Source organism: Pseudopipra pipra, chromosome 12 (assembly GCF_036250125.1).
Source record: "Pseudopipra pipra isolate bDixPip1 chromosome 12, bDixPip1.hap1, whole genome shotgun sequence".
NCBI lineage: Eukaryota > Metazoa > Chordata > Aves > Passeriformes > Pipridae > Pseudopipra > Pseudopipra pipra.
The window spans coordinates 14,496,948-14,523,138 of record NC_087560.1 but is presented as its reverse complement, the minus strand read 5'-3'; the positions used below and the strand labels follow the sequence as shown (position 1 = coordinate 14,523,138).

The 26,191-nt window shown below is 48.6% G+C and overlaps 1 protein-coding gene across 4 annotated transcripts; it reads right to left on the bottom strand.

Annotated features, from left to right (window-relative positions):
- Positions 1-58: 58 nt before the first annotated feature.
- KLHL25 (kelch like family member 25) lies at positions 59-18,701 on the bottom strand. Of its 4 annotated transcripts, XR_010433808.1 has the most exons (4): positions 18,473-18,701; positions 6,551-8,381; positions 4,194-4,230; positions 59-1,592 (listed from the first exon to the last, which is right to left on the bottom strand). XR_010433808.1 is itself a non-coding variant. In XM_064669050.1 (3 exons), exon 2 carries the CDS (start codon positions 8,362-8,364, stop codon positions 6,595-6,597), a length of 1,770 nt encoding a protein of 589 aa, XP_064525120.1. In that variant the 5' UTR covers positions 8,365-8,381; positions 18,473-18,698; the 3' UTR covers positions 59-1,592; positions 6,551-6,594. The 4 variants fall into 4 exon arrangements, 3 of the variants coding, with proteins under 3 accessions (XP_064525120.1, XP_064525118.1, XP_064525119.1); XM_064669050.1 differs by lacking the exon at positions 4,194-4,230 and having other exon boundaries at positions 18,473-18,698; XM_064669048.1 differs by lacking the exons at positions 4,194-4,230; positions 18,473-18,701 and adding an exon at positions 11,951-12,242.
- Between the last annotated feature and the right edge of the window lie 7,490 nt (positions 18,702-26,191).

Genomic DNA, 26,191 nt, shown 5'->3' with positions numbered 1-26,191 from the left:
TGTTATTAGACCTAAATCCAACTTACTTAAGAATGAAGACTCCTGTGAAAAACACACAAACGGTTTCCCAGATCATCATTTTTATTAAAGTTCACAAGCAGCTGAAGGGAAAAAAAAAAAAAAAAAAAAAAAGACTAGAAAACGTAAATAAACGTCATTCAGCGCGTCGCAGACTGGCTGTGCAAAACGTGTGTTCTCCCCGGCAGCAACGGGCACCCGCTGCTCCGAAAAGACCTTTGTTGTTTGAAGCTGTGTCAAGGCTTTTCAGAGCATTGCATCATTCAGCTGGCCAGGCTACAGCTCAGCCTAATCCAGGGGCAAAAGGCAAGCCTGGAGTATCTGCGGATCTGCTGTGCAGGGAAGTGGGATGCTGGGTTGGTGCAGGACCAGTCCTTGGCAGTGGCCAGCCCTAAAGAGGCCAGGCAGGAGCTGCATCCCTGTCTTGACATCCCAAATCCATGTGCCCTCCTTCACAGCATGAGTGAGGAGCAACTCGGACTGACAGCTCTTGGATGCATAATCCCAAACACAGTCAGCAGCCAGCATGTGTGGATAACCTGGGGCAGCCTCAGCCCAACCACGAGCAGGCAGCGTGCAGTCAGAAACACTCAATCTCTGCAAGGTGAAGCCAGGATGTGGGGTGCCGTGGGAATAAGGGGGATCCCTCCCCTGCTCATGCTGCCATGCTCCTCTAATCCACTTGCTCTCCCTCTGAGGCCTCGCTGGTGGCAAGATGCCCCCTCCCAAGGCACGAGCTGCAGCCCTGTTTCTGCTCCTGTGCTAATTACACCCTCACCCACGCGGAGGGAAGCTCAGCAGACCGGCTCTGATCACACAGTGGGCTTTATCTGGTGAATATCTGAGCAGTGGTGCTGGTGCCTTGGCACACTAACAGAGCTGCTGTGCTCTTCCCAGCAGCTGTGTGTGGGGAGCTACTCGGCCTCCAACCAAATCACAACCGGCTGCAGCGAGGAAAGGGGGGAAAAAAAATTTAAAAGGCCCAAAGTGCAAAACAAAAGGCACCTGCCTTGTTTCACCGCAGTACCTGGTGCTGCTGGCAGCCACCCCAAGCTCCCACACTTTAATGTTTCTACAGCCATCGCCTCCGTTGAGCGGCCAGAGGATGGGGAGGGCCAGGTGCTCTCACCCAAGCAGCAAGCATTGACAATAGCAAGTTTACTGCCTTTAAAAAAAAAATTAGTATCTCCTAACCCCCCAGCTGAGTAACACAAAGCACATAAGGGCTGCCCAGCAGTGCTTGCTGAGGGATGCAGCCTCCATCTCTCTGGTCCTGGTGGCCCACTGGTGCCCACAAGCCTGTGCCCCTCGTGCCCAGCCCCTGCCTTGCAGCCAGTGCTCCTGGCTCTGTGCCATCCCTGCGTGATGGCCAGTGGCCAGTGGCGGGGCCGAGTGGCCTTTGGTTGCCCCGTGATGTGATGCCAGTGTAGAGTCTGGCTGTGCCTCCCACTCCTGGTGCCGGGAAGGGACGTGAAAGTTGCCTCGGAGTCCTGGGCGGGACGACAGGAGGGGACTCAGTCACAGTGCTGTCAGCTCCAACTGCACAAGAGGGGACATGGATGTGACTCTGGCATCTGGGGAAGAAAAGAGAAAGCTCATTAACCAGTGTGATGCTTGGCTCAGCCCACACAGGGGAGCATTGGCAGTTACTGGGGTAACCCCCACCCCAAATCCCAGAAATGGCTGGAGGTAGAAAGCAGCTGGCTTATTTGGGAGTTGGACTCTGCTTTGCTTGAGCATGAGAGGGGGGAGAGAGGGTGTTCAGCTGGGGAGGGTTCAGAGACGGGCAGGAAACTTCTGTGGACATGACAAGGGAATGAAAAATTGAGAAAAAAAAGAAGGGTTTTTTTTTTTTTTTGTTGGTTTTTTTTTTTGGCAGGGACAAGGGCCCAAGAACTGGAACAGACAAAACAAAAAGACCCTTTTTCTCTTTTTCCGCAGGTTCCTCCAAAAACATCCGTATCACTGACATTTCCAAGGGGTTGATTAATCCAGTCTGGGGCCTAGCTCAGACTGCACATGTTTCCATCTGCCCAGGGTTAGGAAAAGCCTGATTTTCATCGACTTTCCTCCCCAGGCCAGCCACTCCCTTCCAACGCTGCCTGATAAACTGGCTTCAGAGACAACCAGCCGCTTGGAAAGAGCAGCAGCGGCAAAAAATCTGCAATCCCTGTTTATCCGGCCTTGCTATTATACACATGCAAATGGGTTTCCCTAGGAGCCACCGAGAGAAACCAGCTGTGACTTTGTTCTGGCAACTCCAGCGAGGTTGCAACAGGTTGCAAGCAACCACCCCAGGAGCACGCAGGTGAGCAGCAGCGTTTAGGAGCCAGGAGATTATCCTGGGCTTTTTTTAGGCTGCTGTTTGCAGGTACACAGGTTTTCACATGGGAAGATGTCTTTCTGTGAGCAGGGCTCTGTGGATGGAGCTGAGAATGATGCATGGCAACAAAATTCTGGGATTGTTGCAAGGTGAAAGCTGGTGAAGTGCTGTTCCACATGGAAGGGAGCCACACCAGGCAGCACTAAATGTGTCTTTGCGAAAGCTTGTTATCTAAGATGTAATATAATAATCAGGAAAAGCCACTGAACAGATTTGACACAGCGTGTGTGGTATCAGAATATAGTTCAGGGCCTGACACGTGCCGTAAATCCTTGCAGGAGCTTTGGGGCCAAAGTTCATTTTAGGAGCCAGAACACCCTCAATTTACTTCAGCCTTGGTTGCTCAGCACCCACCCAACAGCAGGTACCAGCTGCTGATGCTGCCCACAGCCCTCATGGGAGCTAAGCCCACCAAAGGGCTCCAGTGGGAGCCATGGAGTGGGCTCTGAGCTTTCGGATGTGTCCCAGGAATAAGTGTCTGAGCACTGCCCAGCCACCGGCCTCCCCTCCTTACAGCCCAGACCGTGAGGAGGATCCTGGAGGAGCTAAAAAGCACCAGAATGGGAACCCCTGGGCAGGGAAACCCCTGGCTTCTCACTGTGATGGGGTTTGGCTCATCCCATTTGTTTTGAGATGGGAATTCCAACACCTACACCCCAGGGGAGCATTTGAGGCTCAGAAGGCAGCACAGAGGGATGCAGTGACTTCCCTTTCCAATTCATCTTCCCTGGCTGGACCATGCAATCTGAAACAACTGTCCCACTCCCATTTGTGACTGCCCCACGAAAATGAGTGTCACACAGGACAGACAGTTTGAAGAAGCCACGTCTAATGTGGAGACAGGCAGCTTGGAGAACCTGTTCCTGGTGAAGCCCAAAGTCACCTCCAGGGAGGTGTGGAGTTGTCCCCATCAACTGTCACTGCACGGGACTGTGACAGACCACCCAGCATCTTTCTCTGGGCTCCTGGCCAGGCTGCACTTGTCTTTGTAAACACAGAGAGTCTTTATTAGCCGAGTGCTCAGTATTTTATTTCCCGTTCGTAATGTTCTGCGTCCTCACGGCTCCAGGTGGGAGGAGACCAGGCTTTCACGTTTCATACTGCTAATCATGCTTGATCCCTGGGATTAGCTGCAGGTAATAAGCACTAAATTAATGTCACACGGCCTCCTTGGCAGGGCCGCTGGGACCTCTGCCGAAAGGTGCCCCGGCTCCAGCTGGGAAGGGCGAAGGCCATGCCCTCAAGGAAACATTTCCAGCTGATCAGCTTTATGCTTTAAATGAAAAGCAGGCTGGGTAGTTTATGATCAACATTTGCCAAGGACAGATTATTTGGGTTTCAGGGACCAGTTTATACGCAAGAGGTTGTTTTTTCCATGAGTACAAAGTACTATTTCCTGCCATGTGATTGCCCAGGCCTTTCCCCACCAGCCCAGCTTGCTCTGCTCTGAGGGGTGGTCTCTCCCGACCCTTCTCCATCTGAGGGGCTTAGTATTGCCAAAGCACACTTGGACACAGCCAGCCTGCCTTCTGGGTGTTCCTACTTGAAGAAGGATCCCATAGGGCCTATCCAGATGTTGCAGTAGAGACCTTCCATGGTGGGAGCTACAAGCCAAAAGATCCCTTGGCCAGACCTGCTACAGGACAATGGTGTAGTCATAGGATCCTACAGACAGTTACCCCAGTTCCTGAGCCCAGTTTTGACCCAAGCACAGCCAAGACAGCCAAGGCAAGCACATGGGACATGGCTGGTGCAGCACTGCAACACATGCACATCGGAGACATTCACTCACCCATGCTGGTGCTTTATGTAAGGAGCTGTCACACCGGCTGAGGCCACAACAATAAATTAATAAAAAAAAAAAAAAAAAAAAAAAACAACCAAAAAAACCCAACAAAAAAACCTAAAGAAAAATCACGTGGAGAGACATTCTTTCTGGCAAGAGCTCGTGTATATTTTAAATACTTCTTTTAACCGAAGAGTGGAAGCGAAGCCAAAAAAGCACATAAAACCCTCACACAGTGACTTTTCACCAATTTAATTTGCAGGTTGGTATATTACAGCTCTTAGTTTTCTTGTGCTGTATCAGGCTCCAGATTACAGAGGGGAAACCTATCTATGCAACCCCCTGAAGCTATTTATTAGGTCTGACCAAACCAAATACAGTACGGAGGAAAAAGGGCAGGAAAGGAAAATAACATCACTGTGATTTTGAAGACTTTTTTATTCAGCGGCTGAAGAATCAACTCCCACCTCAAACTATTCCCTATCCTATTCCCAGGAGCATGGCTGGTGTTGAGCTTTAATATTCAGATGCATCTGCTACCAGGGAAAATTAATTTTCAGCTCTAGGATGGCTCTTAAAGAGAGGCCCCATTGACCTGAGCTGAAAATGATGGAGTCCTCACACTCTTTGCTGCAATATTTAATAGCCAAGTGGCAGTTAATTAGATTACTGAGCCACTGTGACAGATGCTAGGCAACGCCTGAGGAGGAGAATTTGGAAAGGTCATTATCTTCCAGTGTTTGGAACACTCTCAGATCTCATTTTAACCCTTTCCACTCTCACCCTGCCCTCATGGTGGTCCAACTCATGTTAAAACCAGTTGTTTCACAAAGGCCAGAGCAATGCCTTAGGTGATTTTTTCCCACTTGAGAAAAGCAGGTGGTCACATTGGGCAAATAACCAGCAGATGTGCCAGGAACTCCTCCTTGGTTCCCAGCTGGCATCAAAAGAAATGATCACTGGGAGGTGCCAGCAATTTCCCCCGCTGGGTGATTCCCAGGCGCACCAACCACACCAAGTGGGAAGCAGGGAAGTGAGAGGGTGTTAGAGGGTTTGAGCAGCATTCTTTCTTCCCTGTGCTAAGTGAAGTGGATTTTGATGAGTTTGTGGAAGAATTTCCCTCCCCACAGTCCCCACTTTCCAAATAAAACTGTAAGTGAAGCTTGTCAATCCCACACGCATACCAGCTCCTTCAGCTGGCTGGGATATAGGCTCCGACCACCAAAGCAGGGCTCTGTGTGTTGCTGGCTCTGTGAAACCTGCAGACTGAGCTAGAAGAGGTGTTACAGACTTCCTGGTGAGATGATGATATCCAACCGTTGCTATCCAACTATCTGCTTTTACAAGGCAAGGTGAGAAGAATTTTTGGCCTTTGCCTGGCCAGCTGTATCTCAGCAGATTGGTGAAGACATGCAAAGCTCTGTGGAGCCACATCGGGAACCAGAGGGGCAACCACACATCCCACTGGGGAGGAGAGAGGAGGAATCAGCAGTCCTGTCCCAGTGGCACTGCAGTAGCACCTTCCCTGAGCAAGCGAGAACTGGAGCACCAGAATGAGACAGGACATCATGAGATTCCACCAACTTTCTTGTTCTCACACACCTCAAAACACTGATAAACACATTCTTCTTCTGGTTACAAAACCCCTTCCCTCCCACTCAGGTCTTACACAGAAGTTTCAGAAGTTCTGATTTAACAAGCAACAGTTTGGATGATAAATAAACACCAGGACCATCAAATGCATCGTGGCTTCTGAGCTTTTGCTTCTGCTACCCACTGAAATGTAAATACAGAGCATAAAAAGACATCTAGGATTTGCCAGCATTCCAAGGGTCACTTGCCTACATATTCATCAGTTCTGAATAAATCACCCAGAAAATCAGCGAAAATATTGAACTACTGAGACATTTCCAAAGCACTTGTGGCGCTGGTATCTCCCAGGACTCACCTTCAAGTGTTTTTAGAAGCCTTAACTCCCTCAACTGCGTGGGGACAGGATGTATTCTGCAGTGAGAGCCATGAGAGCAGGTGTGGACACATCTGCTCTCCCACCCACAGAAGGGTGACACTGTCACATCCAGCTACTTTGGAGCAGAGGGAGAGGAGCTGTGGCCTGCTTGCAACCATCGATGTAGATGCATCTCTAAAGATGCTGTGAGGATCAGCTGGAAATAAGAGAACCCTGGGAGCTAGCTTGGCCTACAGCATCGCAGGACTGGCTACTCCTTCCTGGCTCTGCATCACACCTTTAAATCTCCCTGCCCCTAAAACAACCTCATGAACAACTTGGAACTCATGACTCCGGCACGGTGGGTGCAGCCGCAATTGAGGCAAGTTTTAGTTTAAGAGGAGGAGACCCTTACCTTACTGACCTCCTGGATACAAGCCCACCGAGCCCTGCCCCTCATCATGACGGCAAATGCTTCCAGGTGCTGACAAAAGCTGTGGGGATGAGCGAGTAAGGCACCGTTGTGATACAGTTCCATGTGTCTGATGTAGGGTCGTAGCAGTCCAGCGTTTTGCACCTCTGGGTGCCAAAGTAACCCCCTACCACGTACAGTTTATTCCCTGAGGCCAAAGCGTGGCACGACATGCGCTTGGCCGTCATGTCCCCGATGCGTGTCCACTGGTCCGTCTCGCAGTCGAAGCGGTACGCGGACGCTGCCGTGAACTCTGTGTCCCCTCCCATGATGAAAATCTGGCTGCCCAGGACAGCGGCTGCCGTGTAGCGCCAGGGCTGTGGGCATTCGGCTTTGATCATCCATCGATTCTCAGCTGGATCATAACACTGGACTTTGGACACCATGTCCCGGTGAATGCTGGTCCCACCAAAGACGAAAAGCTTGAGTCTGGCACTCACCACTGCAGCGTTGCTCACTCCATCTCTCAAAGGAGCCACCATTGTCCATTTGTTGGATATGGGATCGTACTTCTCCACTTGCTTCAAGGAAACAGAAGGAGATGCAGGAAAGACTCCAGCCACTGCAGTGTGTCCACCAACCACATACAGGCAGTTTTCCAATTCGGCCGAGCCATGTCCAAACCGAGCGATTAACATTGGGGCAGCTTTGGACCATTCCTCATGAACAGTGTCATACACCCACACATCTTTCGAGACCCCGTTCTCTGAGCCTCTGCCTCCAGTGATATATACTTTGCAGCCAATGGCACAGGCACTAAACTCCTTCCGTGGACTCGGCAGGTCTGCTTTGGGGATAATTTCCTTTGCTTTGTGGTCTACTTGGTAAATCTTATCACACATGAAGGTCTGTCCTCCCAGGATCAGCAAGGTGTGCCCAGCTTTGCGAGGCCTGGCACAGGGACTGGTGACGACTCCATCATTCTGGAGGATCTTCTTCTTGCATTGAATAGCTTCATCCAAGACAATCTTGTTCCTTTCATCCACCATGATCAAGTCCTCACAAGCCAAGGCTTCCTTGAGGCATTCAGAAGGAAGCAAAGCCAGACGAACATTCCTCAGAAGCTCTGGGAGATAAGCCTTCCGCTCATCCAGATCGTATTTCACCCACTGGATGACAGCCTTAAAGACTTTTTCTTCATCCTCAATTTCCAGCTCATCGCTGGAGATGAGGTCCAGCAAAGTGTCCTTGGAAAGGTTGTTGAAGTCCTCACTCTTGTGAACAGTCTCAAAGTTGACCAGGCACATCCTCCAGGAGAGCTCATAGAGCCGTCGGCACTGATGAGCATCCGAGAGCAGCATCATGCCCAGGCAGTTGGAAGGGTAAAGGTTCTTCTCCAGGAACTCGGCCGCTGCATCTCGGACATCATGGAACTGCAGCATGTCTCCAGCTTCCAGGAGGGACTCAGCGTTTTCCTCATTGATAATGATCCGAGAGGAGTAGGCAAAGTCCAGCAGTAGCTCCAGCACCTCTGGGTGGAGGCTGTCATGGAAGTTCACCTCATCATCCAGGCTCTCCCGGAGGCCGTTGCTAAACATGGCCTCGAAGTACCTGCTGGAGGCAGCCAGCACTGCCCGGTGGCACGGGAACGACCTGTTTCCTGCCCAAAGAGTGACATCGGTGAACATGCAGTGCTTCCGCAGGGTGTTCAGGTGGGACAGGACACAGTCCGGGTGGGAAGCTTTGTGAAAAAGCAAGATGTTCATGGAGCCCGTGCTAGTCCGGGATTTACGGTTCTCGTGGACGCTGACTGACATGATAGCAGAGCTCTTGCCTGCAGGAGAACAAACAGGAAAACCATTATTCCCTTGTCCTTACTGATGTATGGCATGGAGAACATGTGCATTTGCTATCCAACCCTGGTACACTGCCAATGGACCTCAAACGTGAGGCACCAGCTGACGCCCCTGTGCTCCTGCATCCCCACTTGCAGAGCCCGTGCCTCCCGCACCCTCACATCCTCCAAAAAATTTAACTCAGGCTGAACAGGGTGGGAAGGCAGAGTGGGGTGAAGAGGGGAATTCTCCACTTTGGTTTCAGCAACAGAGCAACAAAGTGAAGCAATCAACCCCCAAACTTGGTGGTAGATTGTCTCAACAGCCCCTAGAGGGTATTGGCAAACCGCAGAAGAGTTATTTTTCCTTAGAAAACAGCATCGAGAGAGCAGACTATCCAGGATAAAGGGCACTGGTCTGTTCCTGGCTGAGCATTGTCTGGCTTCTGATTTTCATATAGATTGTTGCTGCAGGTTTAGGAAAGGCAATTGCTAGAGGTTTTATTTATGGAATATTTAACTACCAGCACAAGTCAAAAGTTTTGAACAAATTTTACCAAAGCCATTCGTTGTAGCTTTTGATGATGAAACTCACCACACACTTCATATGATTTAAACATTTTGCAGGACAGACTCACATAAGAGTAAAACAAAAGAGACAGCCCAATTACACTTTTTACCAGACAGGCAGAAGCAAACACAAGGCTTTTATTAGCTACTATTTCATTTAAGTGCTACCTGATACCGTTCTTTGCCTGTAGAAGAATACTCCTTTGGAATAATCAAATTAATACTACCTAGATGATAAAATACAAGTAAATTACTCCAAAATATTTTAGCCAGCTGTATTTTGTTCCTTGTGTGACTAAAGCAGACAGACAGATATGCAAACAGCCCTCTCTTACAGGAGAAAGTCAAGTTCATAGCACAACTGTCCCGAGGTTTGAAAAATGAACCCCAAAAAAAGAGAAAAATAGGCTCATCCTGCTGTACCTCCAGTCCACCCACTGCAATGTTTAGAAATCAGCCATTAGCCAGACAGTTGGGGAAGGTCTTTCAGATGGTTTCTTCATGTTGATGTTGGTTGGATTTTTTTTTTTAAGTTCCTCTTCACAACCAGAGGTTTCTCAAGGGTCTTTCTAACCTGCAAACCCAAGGGCTGCAATTCAACCCTATCCTCCCCAGCTGAGCTCTCCATCACCCCAGCCCAGCACTGGGGGGTCTCGGGGGAACCCACGAAATGCTGGGAGCACAGACGCAGCGCTCCCGGGCTGCCGCAGGTCACAGCCTTGACCTGGCGGTGACCTGGAGCCACACAACCCTCCCACGCTCCACAGGTGGATGACCTCAAGCAGAGGCGGATGGCCAGATAAGCTGCCTGACTCAGGCTCTGATCATGTGCTTCCTACCCCTGCTTCTCCAGCACCTCCAAAAGAGTCCAAATTAGACAAACAGTTGTGGGTATGTTGCTCCTTCCCCCCCGCTGCCATGAATTATTGAAGTTGGTCTTCCCAAGGCCTCACTCATTCCTTAGGGCTGTGTCACAGTCCAGGGAAAAATCTCTGTGCTCCTCCATGTAGAAATGACAGGTTGTCCAAGCAGCCGCAATTCCTGCTCAGCCTCTGAGTCAAGGCAGGAGCATTGATGCAGGTAATCGGGTTGGATATGTACATGCCATCACCAAAACCCCTGCAGCCTTGCTTGGGTTGAGGCTGACAAGCTCATTTCACTCGTGATTGGAGGCTGTGCAGAATCAAGCCTCCAAAAGAGGAAGGAAAATGCCATTATGAAACAGCACTTTGAAGTGCATCTGAAGGAAATGTTTCCAACATCTACATCCAGCACAGGAACAACACTAATTTAAGAGGTTATATGGATTCCCATGTCAACACCGAAGCAAGGAATACAAATGAAACATTTATGAGTCTGCTAAAAGCTATTGATTTAGTTTCCTATTCCTACAACCTCAGAAACCACCCTGCCATTGCCACTGCTTTCTTTGCTCACAGCTCAGGTCAGCTATTCAATGTTAACCTTTGATTTGCTTATGCACAAAAAATGAAGCAATTTATACAGAACAGCTATGGAAACAAACAAAAGGATTGCAGGGACGCAGCAATAATTTTTCTGACACTAAGATTAAAAAATCACTACTCAGAATGGAAGGAGCAGGTCATTTAGAAATTAAAATGTCTGTATAAAAGCTGCAGCACAGCCATTTTATATATATATACACACACATACAGATACATATACTGTGTGCACACACACACACACACATATATATATACATATATATAAAATCTCAGGCTTCTACCATCAAACATCTAGCCCAGAGAACTTGGTAGCATTCTATCTTATGTGTATTAAACAACATTCAGGGAATAAACTGGCAGCTTCCAGTTCAGTCCCCAGCACTGCTCTTCATATCACCTTGTCCCAATACAGGCACCAACTGATCGCCAGTGCAGCTTCAAGTCTGAAACCTAAAGAGGCCACAGTCACAGCCCCTTTACTTGGCCTCTCCTGAGGCCGGGTTATGACACTGGATGCTACTGGTCACAGATGAGCAGGGCTAGACAGACCACTAAACTGAAACTAAAGCAGCCTCTGAACTCTGGGGTGCAGCCAGCAAGCCTTGCTTGTGGTTTTCAGCAATATCCAAACAGCTTTTCCTGAGGGCTTCTTGAATCCTGCCATAGTGGCACAAGCAGAAAAGTGGCAGGTACTAATCCTTTCCCTCACAAACACACCTCACTGCATTTCTCAGTCTACCAGAGACCTTGGCATCATCTCACCCCGATCAGACAAACAGAAACTGCAGGCAGCAGCTATTTCATCTGGTGGGTTTCTTCCAAAATTTAGCAGCTCACAAACCTCAGAAGCCTGCAGGTAAATGATCTCCTACAATTTCATGATGTGCACAAAAGTATGCTTTGATTTAAGCAATGTTTAACTGCGGCGATGAACAGGCTGGACCTATGACGTGTGCACTTCTCTGAAGTGGACACATGCAGAGCAGAATTTGGCCCCTACCACACTCCTTGCTTCCCTTACCCAACTACTGAGCTAAAGAGAAAAAGCAGAACCACTCAGAACGAGGAATATTTTACTCAAAGCAACCTGTCAGTGGCTCCCGCCAAGCTCCTGCCACTCTGCGAGCGCTCAGGGGTTATCGTTGTTCCCAGCTGCATCTTCCATCAGGCAGGAAGCTGTCGCTGGAACAGCTGTGTCAATGAGAATAGCAGAAGGCATGACCTGAACAAACTGGGGCTTGGATTTCTCCACGCTGCATTCATTTTTTTTAACTTCGAAAGGCAGTTATTGAAAAAATAAATATCTACTGCATAACCTTTTAAAAGGATCTTAACTGCACGCAGAGGCAGATGATAATCCTTCTTCCATATGGATGAGGGCAGAGGGGCATCAGCTTTTTGACAGCTATCCAATGATGTCTGCTGGCTGTAGTATTCCCCTGGCTGTCTACAGCCTTTGTACAGCCAGGATAGGAAAGACAGGCTTTTTCCAGCAGAGCAAGATAAGGATGCTTTGAAAATCCTTCCACTCACCCAGACAGAGCAGACAGCAACCCTGAAGGAAGGAAGGAGTTGGCTCAGGGAGAAAAGACTCCTCAATCTCAGTTCATGAAGAAAATACCCCAGCAGTCTCTCTGGACAGGACTAAGCTATAAAAGACAAGGGGAAAATCCAAAAGCACAGAGATGGCCAAACTCCCACTCAAAGAAGCACAATTCTCCTATCCAAGAGCCTCGTGCATCCTCCAAACCATGCCCCAGCAGAAGACTGTCCCTCCCAGGCTGGTGGGTCATCATGTCAGAGCCCTGCTGGAATGGGTCATTTAGAGAAATTTAAGAAACACTCTATCATCTCTTGAAAAATCCAAGCACCTCTTAGACAGACACTTTGAAGCTGTATCAGGCCCTGTCCCCAATCACAAAAGAACTGCACATGAGAGGACAGCTCAAAAGGACTATTGATACATGAACTATATTTAGCCAGGCTTGGGGCTTCCCCTCCATCTCAAACCAGCAGCCCCTCCACAAATCTGCAAATTCATTCACTATCTGCAGGGAATTACCAGCTGAGATCCTGCTTCCTTCAAGAGGACATTTGAGAGTGAATATGTTCCCCAGTGGGACTTCAGGGGATCAAGAATAATTTCTGCTTAGAAAGGCAAAACTACAGGATTTATATGTGTTCTCCCAAGACTGTAAAGGTTGGCTAAACACCAACAAAGAGCCCAAATCCCATGATACCAAGCTGGGCACTTTCTGTTTGCCAATCAGAGAAGCAGCAACCAGAACACATTCCTTTTTGCCCCACTCAACCATGAATTATTTAAAGCTGTAAATAAGTAAATAAATAAGCAGTAAGGCTCCCTGCTGGCTCAGCTCAGAAGACCTGGAAGAAGCTGCTCATGCTGCAGCTGAGATTCATTCCCAAGCAGTCAGACATATACAGGCCCTCCATGTATGGGCTGCACTACAACCTAGTGCCACTCCTTCCAAACCAGAGCAGACCTACCTTGAGCAGGCAGAGACAACAGGAGTAAAACTCATTTTTATTTTCTCTCCATTTCACAGTATCAATCCTGTGGGGTGAAACACCATCTTGAACTCAGTCAAAATTCAACCTCTCCCTGGAAGCGGCGGGATTAATTTTCTACCCATCACAAATGCGCCTGTTCCCTCATCCCAAATATCTGGACTTTTCCAACACTTTCATGGACTCCACCACCTGGTGCTTAGGCCAGCAGCACTATCCCAGGCCAAAATTACTGGCACAGAACCAACTTCCCCCTTTTTACTGTAGAGAGTAGCAAACTAGAAACATAAAGTCACCTACTGTGTTTCTTCAGAGGCAAGAGCTCCTTGCAAAGCTGCTTAGAAGAAAGAGCAGTGAGAAAACACAGTGTCAAACACAGAGCCAGATACAGCTGTTTCAGATGCGATTTCCCGGCACTGGAGACCATCAAAAGGTTTGAGAAAGGGGATCTGTTACATGCAGGCATTCACGTACTCAGACACTGCTCGAGCTTCAAAAGCGGAAAAAAACCAGCAGAAAACAGGAAAAGATGGTGGGGGAGGGAGACAGACAACAAGAAGAGGGAAGGAACAAATGTAACAATATTTTCAGATGATTTTCCTCTCCTTGCATAACACAGTGGACTGTCAGGTACACAGATTGGAGCTGCTTGAAGTGCTCAGCACTAATAATGCCCTTCTGTAAAGAGTGCTCGAGATGAAAGGAATTAAATAGCACCTGGCATTTAGTGCAGCACCACACTTGTTGAGTGGGCAGCCTGGGCTGCTGCCAGGTGGGCAACAAAGGACCTTCACCACATCATCTCCCAGGCACTCTCTCTGCTCCTGCGCCTGGATGCAGACTTTGCTGTCTAACAAGTTGGGTTCATCTCCAGCAATTCTGGTGAATTTAGTGGTTTACCTGTGTCAGCCAAATTTGTTCTTGTTCTCCTCAGGATGACTAACGCAGCAAAGATGCAACTGTGATTTTGCACACTGGAATTCAGACAACATAACTGCCATGAATCAGAGGGTATCGCTCTGGATTTGCCCTTCCTGACAAACTCTTGATGTTTCATCATATTTGCAAATAGGTAAGCAAAGGCAGCTGACTCCATCCCCCCCGCACAGAATTCCTGATCCTGCCCCAGCCTTTGAGAATGGAAGGCATCCTTATCATTTCTTCTCATTTTCTCACTTCCTAGTCTAGCCTGTACATCCTAGACAGAAAACAGAAAGACCATGTGAAAGGCTCCTTCTGTTGGCTCAGACAGAAACTGGGAGGTTTTCCAAGCCCAATTCTGTAGGCTCCAGGAATCAGATTGTCTGGAGAAGATCCGGGTACATATCTGAACGTTTTGAAACTCAGTCTCAGAAACTCGATATGAGTTTCATATCCCACTCATATCCCGATATCCCATTCTCATTAGTACCCACCATTCCTCCCTTTAAACCCATGCCCCATTCTGAGCCCAGAGCCACCACAAGCATCTGCTGAATGCCACTTACCACAGAAAACAAAACCAGTATTGCCAATCTGTACCAATTAGTGAGGTTCTTGTTTTGTCTTGCAAAAGCACTGGTAAAAGGGGCAGTAGTGCCTCAAATCTATGACAGGAACAAATCTGAGCCAAAGGCGATCAAGTTCCAACCACAGTAAAAATACCCATAGGAAATCCACTTTGCACACAATAAATGCAGTTTTATTTGCAAATCAGGTATTGGACTTGCTAGTCTGCAACTGAGATACTCCATAAAGCTTCTTGAACTACCTGTGAGGCAATCAAATAACATTCTCGTTCATCACTAAGCACACTGGCTTTGCCATTCCTGGGAATACCACACCCTCTTACAACCATTACCCAAATCGGGATCAGTAAGGCTTTTAGCCACAGTCCAGGCTCCAGACAATGGCTTTTCATTGCTACGCCCCAACCCCAGCGGATCTTTTCAGAGCCCCTGATTCATTTCAGAGGCTGCGGTGGGGTTTTGTCCTCCCCGCCTGCCCTCCAGCTCCGCTCCTGAATACACCCCATTCTGCCAGATCAATCACAGTCGCTCTGCAGAATCAATGGGGGGCTGCAGAGAAGGCAAGCATTCGCAATCCCATCTCCCAGACTATACTCAAAAAGGCTCCAGAATGGAAGTAGCCTGCTCGATCGCAGTGTCTACCCCAGCCCCATCTGGGCAGGATAAAGTCCTTTTCAAGCAACCCAACTCGCTAATGTGCTGCAAAGGCAAAGGGCCCTTGGTACTTCAAGGAATTACATGCCACTTCCCAGGGAGAGTTTAGGAGACAAGATGTGGTACACATCAAATTAACACCAGAATAACCACAGCAGTTGCTGACTCCAGAGATCATATTCAGATCCTCCCACTCTCTGCGTGCTGTGCCCAGCTCCCGGCGCTGAGGCTGGCAGAGCCCAGTGCTCTGGTGGCCAGGCTAACCATAAGCCACGGACACTCATACCAAACAGGTCTGTCTGCCTGCTGTCAGGGCAGGATTGCAATTTTGGGCCTGGCCAGTTAAGCTGGGGTTTTGTTTTGCTTTCCCCACTCCCCTGCCAGGCAGGAGATCATGGTACAACTGCCAGGTTTGGTTTGCTCATTTGCAATCCTGGCTGGCGTTCAGAGCCATGGAGATGGGAGGCCCTCATGCCTTCTGAACCGATTAGCCCTTGATGCTGATGGGCATGGAGGACAGCCGTTCCCAACTGTATTGTAAAGCTCTGACAGATATTGAAGGGTTTGGGGCTGCAAGGCAGGATATTGCTCATTGCCCTCTGGCTCTGGACAGAAGGAACGAATCTGACACCCATCTCTGATCTTTCCATTTAAGTACTCACACAGCATCAAATCACACACTCAGCCTTCAAGTTCTGGGCCACTGTGGGAGCACTGCAGCAGCCCAGGCTGTCCTGGGCATCTGTGCACACACTGCAAGCAAACCAGAGTGATTGCCAGTGTGGTACGGTAATAAATTTGCCTCACCACAATCTGACAGGCTGCTATATAAAACTGGTAGTCTTTGCAAAGTCTAATGGTCAGCAAGCAGACAGTGGTTACAGCACATGCAACATTCCCAGGCTTGAGCAGAGGGAAGACAGAGCTGTCTCTGCTGGCTGGAGTGATACTAATAGTCACTACGGGGATATAAAGCTGATAAGCAAAGACAGACCAATGTGTTGGTGGTTAAAGGTCAGACCAGGGGGCTTGGGGTGGCTTGTTACAGCTAAATGGTTCCTAGCCAGCTTTCCTGCAGCCACTGCTTCAGCAGTGCCAGCTACACTCACTGCAATTCAATTACAGTCTGTAAAAGGCAGGAGTAAATCTACCCCACAGTTCAAGTGCTGACACCACTTCAAACCCGGGCCTTCCACAGTCCCTGAGCATCAGCAGCCATGGACACCCTGGGCAGCTCTGCCTGTCCTGCTCCACCTACTCACATCCAAGCCAAGGCACTGCTCAACAGTCTTTTGTAATGCTGCCACTTCCCTCCCCACCTCGCAACACACTGCCTGTCCTCTTCCACCTCCACAGATGGCCACATCCTGCCCTTCCTGTTTCACTCATCCACCTCCTAAACATTGCCTAAAAACCTCCTCTGGCTCCTAAGAAGGATCTGAACTCCTGCAGGCTTTGGGGAGCGGTTGGTTACCACCATGGGGACAAAAATGCCATCTAAAGTCACACATGCATATGTATACATAGAAGTGTGCACACTCCTTGTCCCCACTCCAGAACATGTCCAGCACTCTGTCCAGAGCTGGAAGGACCATATTATATATCAGACACGTGCTCATTTTTACACATGTGGCATAGATGTCATGCAACATCTTGTTATCTGTTTCCAAGCTGTCACCTTCACAAATTTCTTGTGCCTAGCTCCTTCAGTCAAACCTTTTTCAACTGGCCTTATCTCCTCTCAGAAAGCACATCTGAGACATCATCCTCTCTGCTTGAGCTACTTGAACCTGCCCCAAGCACAGCATGAGAGGATACCACGCTCTGCACACAGGCTGAGGCAGGAGGACTTCAGATAACAATCCTCAAATGCTTTAAAAACTGAACAAAAAAGGGATGCAAAATTTAAGTTCCTCTGTGCTAAAGCTGTCTACAGTCTTCCACGTCCATATTATGGTGCAACCAATTTGCTTCTGCAGCAATTTTCACTTCAGCTTAGCCCTGAGAATCTTGTGCCCACCTCCTGCAGAGCAAACTTCCACCTATGCCTCCTCCCCAAGTGCTTTACTCAGTCTTATCACAGAGATAAACTAGAGCAGATGGTTGGGGTTTAAGACACAAAAGAGACAAAATGTGTTTCCAGATAAGATTTGATCCAAAGCAGCAAACAGAACAAGGAAAACAGAGAGGCCCCAGAAAGGGTCCCAGGGCACTAAGGAGTCAGACCCTTTGAGAGGTGGACAGAGAATAGAAAGTACAGAGAGCTCAGAACTCTGGAAGGAGACTGTCACCAGAGTAGCTGAGCCAACAGCAGCAGCTGGCCACCACCAGGAACACGTGGGGTGTGTTACACACAGCTCAGCTTGCTCCTAAGGTAAGTTCAATAAAAAACAGGGTCACAAGACACAGGAAGAAAGAAGGAAAGACAAGGGAAGTTGCCAAGTATAAAGGATATAGAGTTGCTCGTTTCTCTTCTGGTTCTGATCTGTCCTGGAGAGGAATAGGTTTGTTAAGGGTAAGACTGCACAGCACCCGGACTGTGGAAATCACTCCCGTAGATCACAAGGGGAACACACACAGAGATTGCCGGGAAAGGAAAAGAGAAAACAGTCATGACACAGGGACTCTGCACAGGAATAGTATGAAACACTCGGCTGTCTGCTTATGAAAAGCTGAGGACAGATTTTCCCAGCACAGATTTGGCTGATCTAAGCCCCCACCTGAACAACTATAAGCAGACAGATAAAGAAAATAAATAAAAAAGCAAAAAAACAAACACATATTATCAACAACAAAAAAAACAAACAAAAGAACAACTACCAAACAGGCTTTTAACTTTTTTAAATGTCAAGGGGACTGTGAGGACAGGGAAGGCAGGAAGAACTATTTATTCTCCTCTGTCAGTTCAGCTCAGTCACTCACATAAACCTGCTCACTTTTCTAGACAGGGCTGCTCGAACCGATTTCATCAGAGGCCATGGAAGTTGCGTCCCTTAGAGCACAGTTTTGAGATATATATATATATATGTATGTATGTACGAGAGACGGGGGAAAAAAACCATCCCAAAACCCAAAAAACAATGCCACTCTACTTTCATATCCAAAAGATTAATGGCTGGGTTTTAATTTTTTCTTATTATTTATTTATTTCCTTTAGAAGAGAAAAGCCCTTCCCCTCCCTAAACCTTTCCCCGATGCCACAATGATGCTCCGAACCCCGGCGAGCCCCAGGCCGGTACCGGGGGAGCGGGGCGGCACTCGGGGGGTCCAGCACATCCCCGAGCCCCCCCAGGCTCCCAATCCACCCAAGCAAACCCCTTGCTCGGAGGGGGCCGGAGCGGGTCTGGCGGGGGAAATCACTCACCGTTCTCTCGGCCACGGCGAAACCTCTGGGAACGGCAAAGCCCCCGGCGCGTGGGGCGGGGATGCAGGGCTGGAGGAGGGGAGCAGGGCCGGAGGAGGGAAGCAGGACTGGAAGCAGGGCTGGAAGCAGGGCTGGAGGAGGGATGCGGGACGGAGGCGGCGGAGCGCGGAGCGTTGCGCGGCCCCCGCGCTCCCCGCGCACAATGTCCCCGCCGGGCGGGACCGGCCGCGCGTGGGACCGCGGGGGCGGAGCCGGTCGCCGCGGCCGCCACCAATCAGCGAGCGCCGCGCCCGTGACGCGCCCTCTATGCCACGCCCCTTTCGGGAGCAGCGACCAATAGAAGAAAGAAGAGACGACTCGTGGGCGGGGTCAGTGCGAGCCGTAACGCCCCGGGTCCTGAAGGCCGGGTCAGCCCGGCCGAGCTGCCTCCGCCCCCCCGGGGGCCGAAGCGGCTGGGGGAAACCGACCTTCGGGCTCGTGGGGAGGCACCCGTGCCACGCCGACGGCACGGACCCGTCCCCTCTGCCCCGGCCTTTGCCCTCTGAGTCAGCGCCCCCCCGGCTGCGCTTGTGCCGCAGGATCGGCATCCCACGGAGTGATGTCACCCACCCACCTCCCACCCACGCCTGCAGCGGGACAGGGGAAGTCAGCGAAACTCTCCTAAAAATCCAGGCATATGTGTGAAACCGCCGGGCTCAGCAGAATTTGAGTGCGTGGGGAATGCGGAGGTCACCAGCCGCACCCCCGGGGTCCCGCTGCCCGCAGGGAGCGGCACAGCTTGGGGGTCAGATGGAGCCTGGCCAGGGTCCAGTCCCTGCGTGGGGACCACCCGTGGGACAGTGCCGTCATCTGGAAGGAGCAGGGGGGGACCTGGAAGAGTTCCCTTCAGCAACACCCGTGGGCTGAGCCAGGGAAACTCATTTAGAAACAATAACATTTTCCAAAACAATAACATTTTTCAAAACAATAACATTTTCACATAACGCAAGAGCAGCTGGAAACAGCAGTGCCTCCGATCCCACCCCTGTTTTCCAACCCCTGCTCCGAAGTGAGGCACAGCAGGTACCTGCAGACCTGCCCTGTTAAATAATTTCACTGTGAGTGGCCATGCCTTCCCTGGGATATGTGGAATGTTCCAGCCATCAGAAAAAAGAAGCTGAAATTTTTTTCTATCTACACAAATTTTGAATACGTAGAGGATGCAGGGAAGAGCTGTTCCTTATCTTCTCCCACGACCCCATTTCTCCAGGGCCTTACTCCCTATACTTAGTCACAAATGTTCTGTAATAATATTCAAGTGAAAAACTAACAGTTCTGTTAAGTGTATCTCCTCAGATAATAGCTGGATGGAAATATCCGGGTCCAAATTGTGCTGAACCTCCCGTACACCCAGCGATGGACTGTTTAAGGGCTGTTCCTTCCAACCTAGTGAAGGAAATCTCTCCAGTTTCCCACTGAAGTAACTACCACTGTTTGTCCCTGTTTCACAGCAGTAACTGCATTAAAGTGCTGCCTGCATGGCCAGTTTCATATGCTGTGGGCATGGGAGGAGTTAGATGGTTGCTGCTATGGGGATATACTGAAACAAAAATTCTAATAAATACAAAATCGAGTCCCTTCTTTTCTTCCCAGCTTGAAACAGAAGGTCAGCTACAGCTGGCAGAGGCTGTGCATGGTAAATAACAAAGTACACTGAAGATGTTGAAGTGTATCAAATTCCTGGTTTTTGGATCTGTATTGTTCCGGGTTCATTGCAGTTTAACTCTTGGACTGCTGCTATCTTCCCAACTACAAGCACAGCTACTCTTCAAGAGGCTGAAAATTGTCCTGAAGCCTGCTAATGACTTTAATGAGCTGTTCAGGAAGACAACAGGGATTTGTGCAAGAGGAGGGTGTGGTGGCATCCTGAACACATCTGTTAAACAACAACGACATGAAAGACAAAATTGATTTTCCCTTTTCCTGCTGGGTTCCACCCAGCTGCTCCAGAGTATGAAAGAGCTGTGGAGAAAAGCAAGGCCATATTTCTTAATTCCGAAGCACTTTCATGGTGCCGCTACAAAAGCAACCTGTGTGGGTGAACCCAGCCTGTCCTCTGCAACCTGGCAGGGGGGATTCTGGCAGCTGCCTGTCATAGGGACCTACAAAGCTTAGGAGAGCTCCCTGCAAAACTCTACCTGAAAAGTTGCTTCTAAGACACAATGTCCATAGCTTATCTCCCACCCACCAGCTTTTGAGCTGTGTAACTCCCTCACTTCCTCTGGCTGCGGCAGAGCTAAACAGAGGGCAGTCCCAGGAAACACTGCAGGAAACATCCTGTGCTGTAGCAGTACACACATCTGGTGTTAAGATGCTCAAGCAGATGGGATTAGGATCCTAGCTTTTGTTCCAAGGGAGCAGCAGAATGCCAGATAGGGCAGTGATGGGCACACCAGACACGCAGACTGGCAACCACCGTGAAGGAGGTGGTGAGCCAGACAACTTAAAAGGCAGGGGCAGCACAATGGGAATACTAAGTAGCAAAGGAAAAAAGCTGGCAGACATTTTAAAATGTTTTTAAATCTCTCGTTAAAGAGGATTTAAGAATGAGGCGTATGTAGGGAAAGAAGCTTAATTTATGATGAATGTTAATACCAGCTCCTTACATATGGTACTTGCCTCGAGCATCCCTGAGGATTTTTGAGGGACTAGTGCTGTGGTTATGATTTCAGTGTAAAGGGGAAATTCTCGTGCATTATTAAACAAATCGTGCCCTGCATTGGCCTTTGGTTTGATGTACGTGATGTGTAGTTGATGTCAGCCAGCTGGGAAGATAGGATTCTGCAACTTGTTGGCATTTTGAGAATAAGCTGGGAAACTGCTGACTGAGATCCCCTCCTTCATCATGAACCATCAAAGGAAAGTGTTATTTTTTAAAAAATTTGGAAAAAAAAAACCCAACAAAGTTTTAAATAATAGTGTTTACCCTTTGGTTATATATGCTTAGGATAACATTCATTATGGATGGAAAATTTAAACATTTGCAAAGTTAAACATTTGATTTAACTTGTTACAGAAATCAGCACTAATTGTCTGGTTCCCGCTACATCCTCACTTTCCCAAAGATGGAGAGTCAAAAGATTTACCCTAGCCAAAATTCACTAGCAGGTTTTATCCATTTATATCATAGATCTAGATCCTGAGGTAGCTAAGTAGCTGACCTTCATAGAAGTAGCAGGAGGGATAAAATCTGGCCAACAAACCAAGTTGACTTGTGTGCATCTATTTCTATTTTCCCCTGAACATTTCCATCCTACAACACCCCACTTTCCAAAGGGTTAAATAATAAAATTAGTGTTTTCTCCTCTAGGTCACTGCTTGCAGTCCATCACAGGTCATGTCACAACCAGCTAATGGCTGCTAAGTGGTCTGAGTGAAATTAGTTTAGTGGGTCTCAAGCCAGAAGCCAGTTGACAAATGCCCAAAAATCAGTACTCCAATTGGCTTCCTTGCTGGCAGTCACAGTGGGTTGGTCAAGGCCATGCAAATTCAGCATTTCCCCGAGGCTAGGAACACAGACTAGGTTGCTTGTGAATACTTTCCTCTGTTGTGAATGCCAAAAGTCTTCAGAGAAGGTCACAGCACAATGCCATGAGTGCCAGTGCCTGAGGACCATGCTATCACCCTAAATCCAGCTATCCAGGGAACTGGTGGGAGCAAAGGTAGGAAAAGCTGATGAAGACTCCTTGCGGAGGCAACCCTGACATCAAGGAGAGGATGCAAAGTGGCAGTGGGAGTGTTGATCAAAGGTTTCACCCTTCGGCTTGTCCTGCACGGGAGGGCAGGCTGCAGAGCTGCCAATCAGACTAAACCAATTTAGCATTCCCTGCAGTAACAATAAAAATCCAATCTCCCTCTCTCTCTGCCTTTTCCTCCTGATGCCAGATTTAAACGACCTTACTTTTTTGGCAGCAGGAAACTTCACAATTAAATATAGAAGCAGAGCAGACTTTGGGATAGAACTTCCAGCCAGGGAACAACAGATGGCATTGTTTGCTGGGCTGGAAAAGCTGCATCTGCTCCTAGAAGAAATGCTAATCGGAGCTTAATTAGGCATTCAGAGGGAACCGTATCCCATCCGCAGGACAATGGCCATGTGTACACAATCCTGAAAAACACGGGGAAGGAGATACAAAATCATCAAAAATCCTCACTGGACCAAGTCCGAATTAAGCACATAATGTGATAGGGTAACCCAGAGACTTTCCCCATGCTGAAATCCATCCAAGCCACTCAAAATAAAATTGTAGTTGTCAAAGACTTATTTGATTTCATTTGCAAGTGGTCAGTGATTTTGTTTTCAATTTCAAAGCAAATAATTCTAGCCTAACACTGGAATCAGATCCTACCCTGGCTTCTCTCTGACTCGCTGAGGTGTGGCAAGATTAAAGGGTAGCTGAGATCTTATAGCAAGTACCACAAATGGGGATGACAGAGTCTGAAAGATCAATAGCACACACCTTGCTCAGGATAACTGATCCCTCTATAGAATCTTAAAAAAAATAAAGAAGAGGATGGTGGAAAATGTTCCCTCATTCACTCCAACTAGGTGTTTAAGCACAAAAGGAGCCCCATGATGTGCAACGCCGGTGCATGTGAGGACATTGCTCCTCCTTCCCTTCTCAGCCCTGCCAGCTTCCCCCAGAGGTGCGGGCAGGCAGGCAAGAATCTGTGTCCTTCTTTCAGTGTCTTCTCCTTGGGATACCAAAGCACCACCTGAATTTGGAGCTGGCAAAACAAAACTGCCAAGTATTTCACCAGGAGACTGGCCCCAGCTACCAGTTTTGCCGGCACTGCAGAGATCCCTGTTGTGCTGAGGCTTTGCATTTCAGCCCCCATCTTGTTTTAATGTCCTCTTTTTCCCCTGCTTGGTTCACATCAGCTCATCTGACCAACCTGGTCTAGTGGAAGATGCCCCTGCTCATTGCAGGGGGTGTTGGACTGGGTGATCTTCAAAGGTCCCTTCCAACCCATGCTATTCCATGATTCTATGCCCTGGTGACTGAGACTACTCTGTGTACCTGGGCTCTCCAGGCCACTTCAGATGCCTGGGACAATGTGCACCTCATGGGCAGTGCCAATGGGGACCCCGCTTTGCTGATTGTACACCCTACTTCCAATAGCCCTGGAAACATTCTGCATGAGTAAAGCAACACCCAGGTCCCTTACACCTAAAAGATGTTAATGAACAAGGATCATTACTGATTTCAAACAATACTTTCCAAACGTTGCCAGAAAATCACTAGAGAACAAAGGCATTTTGGAACAAATGACTTAGAGCTGCAGTAAGGAAAGAGTTTTCTTAGCAGTGAGGCAACTTTCAGCAATTCCAAAGAGTGGTGAAGAGAAATGTAACAGGATTCTAAATAATTTCTGCCTTCAGCACCATTCTCCTTTGGAGGGATGTCAAATCCTGGTCTGGCACGAATCTCAGGGCAACTAGAAGTAAAAATGGTCCTCCTGACTAAGGACTTAGTGGAAGATCATGAAGCTGTAGGCCCTGATCACCCTTATTCCAGGGATTACTATGCCCCCCACCACCACAATTTTGAACCCCTGACTTGGCTGGCTGGCTCTGAACAGCCTCCTATGGGCTGAGTGTGCTCTGTATCCCATTAAACATCATGACCCTCATGATGTGTCTTTGAGAGAAACCTTGGAGATTTGCTGACTGCCTGTAGCTCACTGACAGATTTATTTCTACTCTAATTTGGAAAAGACTTCTGCAGTGGAAGTGGTGGCTGTGCCCTTGTGCATGCTGACCTGCAGCTGGCCTTCTCCCAAGCACTGTATCTCCATGGTGTGTGGTGGGGGGAAGGAACTGGGAGCAGTTTTTGCAGAAAGGCACCTATTGCAGGTGTCCAAGGTCACAGAAATCAGGGAAGGCCAAGTGCAGAGGTGCTTCTGTCTTATGGAGACAGCAGAAACCAAACTGTCTTAGCAGTGGGCTGCATTCTCTTCAGAGGCTGTCCAAGGAACCATTCTCCAGCATTACCTTCTTGTGATAAACCTGAGACATTCAAGGTGTCAGAGCTGCCATCTTCCTGCTGTTCTTTGCCTGTGGACTTGTAGGATTGGGAGACCTACCAGCCAGGTTGAAGGAGAGATGTCCTCACACCATGAGGTTGTGCTAAATGGAGCCACCCTGCCAGCATGAGCCTTGGACTCAGAGTGCTGAAGCTCAAGGACATGACAAATGGCAAACGTCACAAGGTCTCAGATTTCTCAGGACAGCTGGAGAGCTGGTGTCAGCTCATCCACATGTATCAGCACACGGGACTCCAAGCAGGGCTGCTGCTGACCCAGTGTGAAGCTTTCCAGTGTTCCCGGTCCCAGAGCAGACGCAGACTTTGGACGGCTGCCTGGAGTTTAAATGTCTGTGTTTTAGACCCAGACTTCCTTCTGAGTGGTTCCAAAGGGAAAAGCAAAAATACCCAGAAGTGCTTCCAAACCCCTAATTTATCTGTCAATGGCTAGTTTTCTGCCATCCCTTGAATCTGAGAAAGGCAGAGAGGAAGTGTGACTGGGGAGCACAACAGGCCTTTTGGCTGCCCTCTTTGGCTTGGGGGTATCAAGGGGAGTCAAGGGACTCCAGAGGAAGCAGAAAGCAGCTCCAGCTGGGCAGGGGTCCTGACAGCATCGCGTTAGGAGGAGAGAGAGGACAGACAGCCTTGGTGTGACTCAGCCCCAGTGCTGCGTCAGTGCCTCCTACTCATTCCTAGGGTTTGAAGTCTGCGTCCCTGGGCTGTCCACCTCCATGAGCCCAAACGCCTTCTTTTTGGCATGGGCAAGTGTAGGAAATGAAAAGGTGATCCCAGGAGGCCCCCAGCACTCCCCTTCCTATCAGTATAATATGTGGATTGTTTTCTTGAAAATAGGATCATTTATTCTCAGTGTTAAACAGGGCAAAAAGCTCAATGACTCCAAACTGGCTTTATCCAAAAACTTGTTTAAAAATCTGGCCGGTAAAGGCACATTTCCAGCAGTGCCAAGGCTCAACACCTGGGGCTTCTGGAGCAGGCTTTCTTGTCCTCAGAGAAAGGATTACCAGAGGGAGCATATAGTGGAAAAAAAAAAAAAAAAAAAAAAAAAAAGAGACAATTAACTATTGCTGTAGAGTCCTCTAGTGGCGAACATTCATTTCACAAACTGCCTAAATTCCCAAGTGAACTCAATCCCCATTTCCATTTTGGATTTACATAAAAATGCATATGCAAAAAAATCAACATCCAAGTTCCATGCAACTATTTTAACCATTTATGAACAGTGTCAAAGGCAATGGTCCAAAATCAAACAAACAAATCTTCTTCCCCATTATCCCTTGGTTACTCCCTTTCAAGTAGCATCTCCCATCCAAGGCTACAATATCCACTCTGGATCTTACCTGCCCAGTTTCTGTTGTTGTTGATGATGAGAGAAATGATGGAAGAGAGAGAAGCCATAGAACAGAATTGTCACCACGTGTGTGGCAAAACTCTTGCCATTTTAAAATCCAGATGAAAACTGGGGGTGCAGCATTATTGTGCTGAAGAGCACAGGCCAGCTCAGTCTCCAGCAGCCACAGCAGTGGGTTTAGGTGAGAAGCCAATTTTAGATGAGGTTTCAAATCCAAGTAATTTAAAGTATTCTTCACATTATCCTTTCCTGTCTCCTTCCTCCCATGTTGTCCCAAGCCTGCTT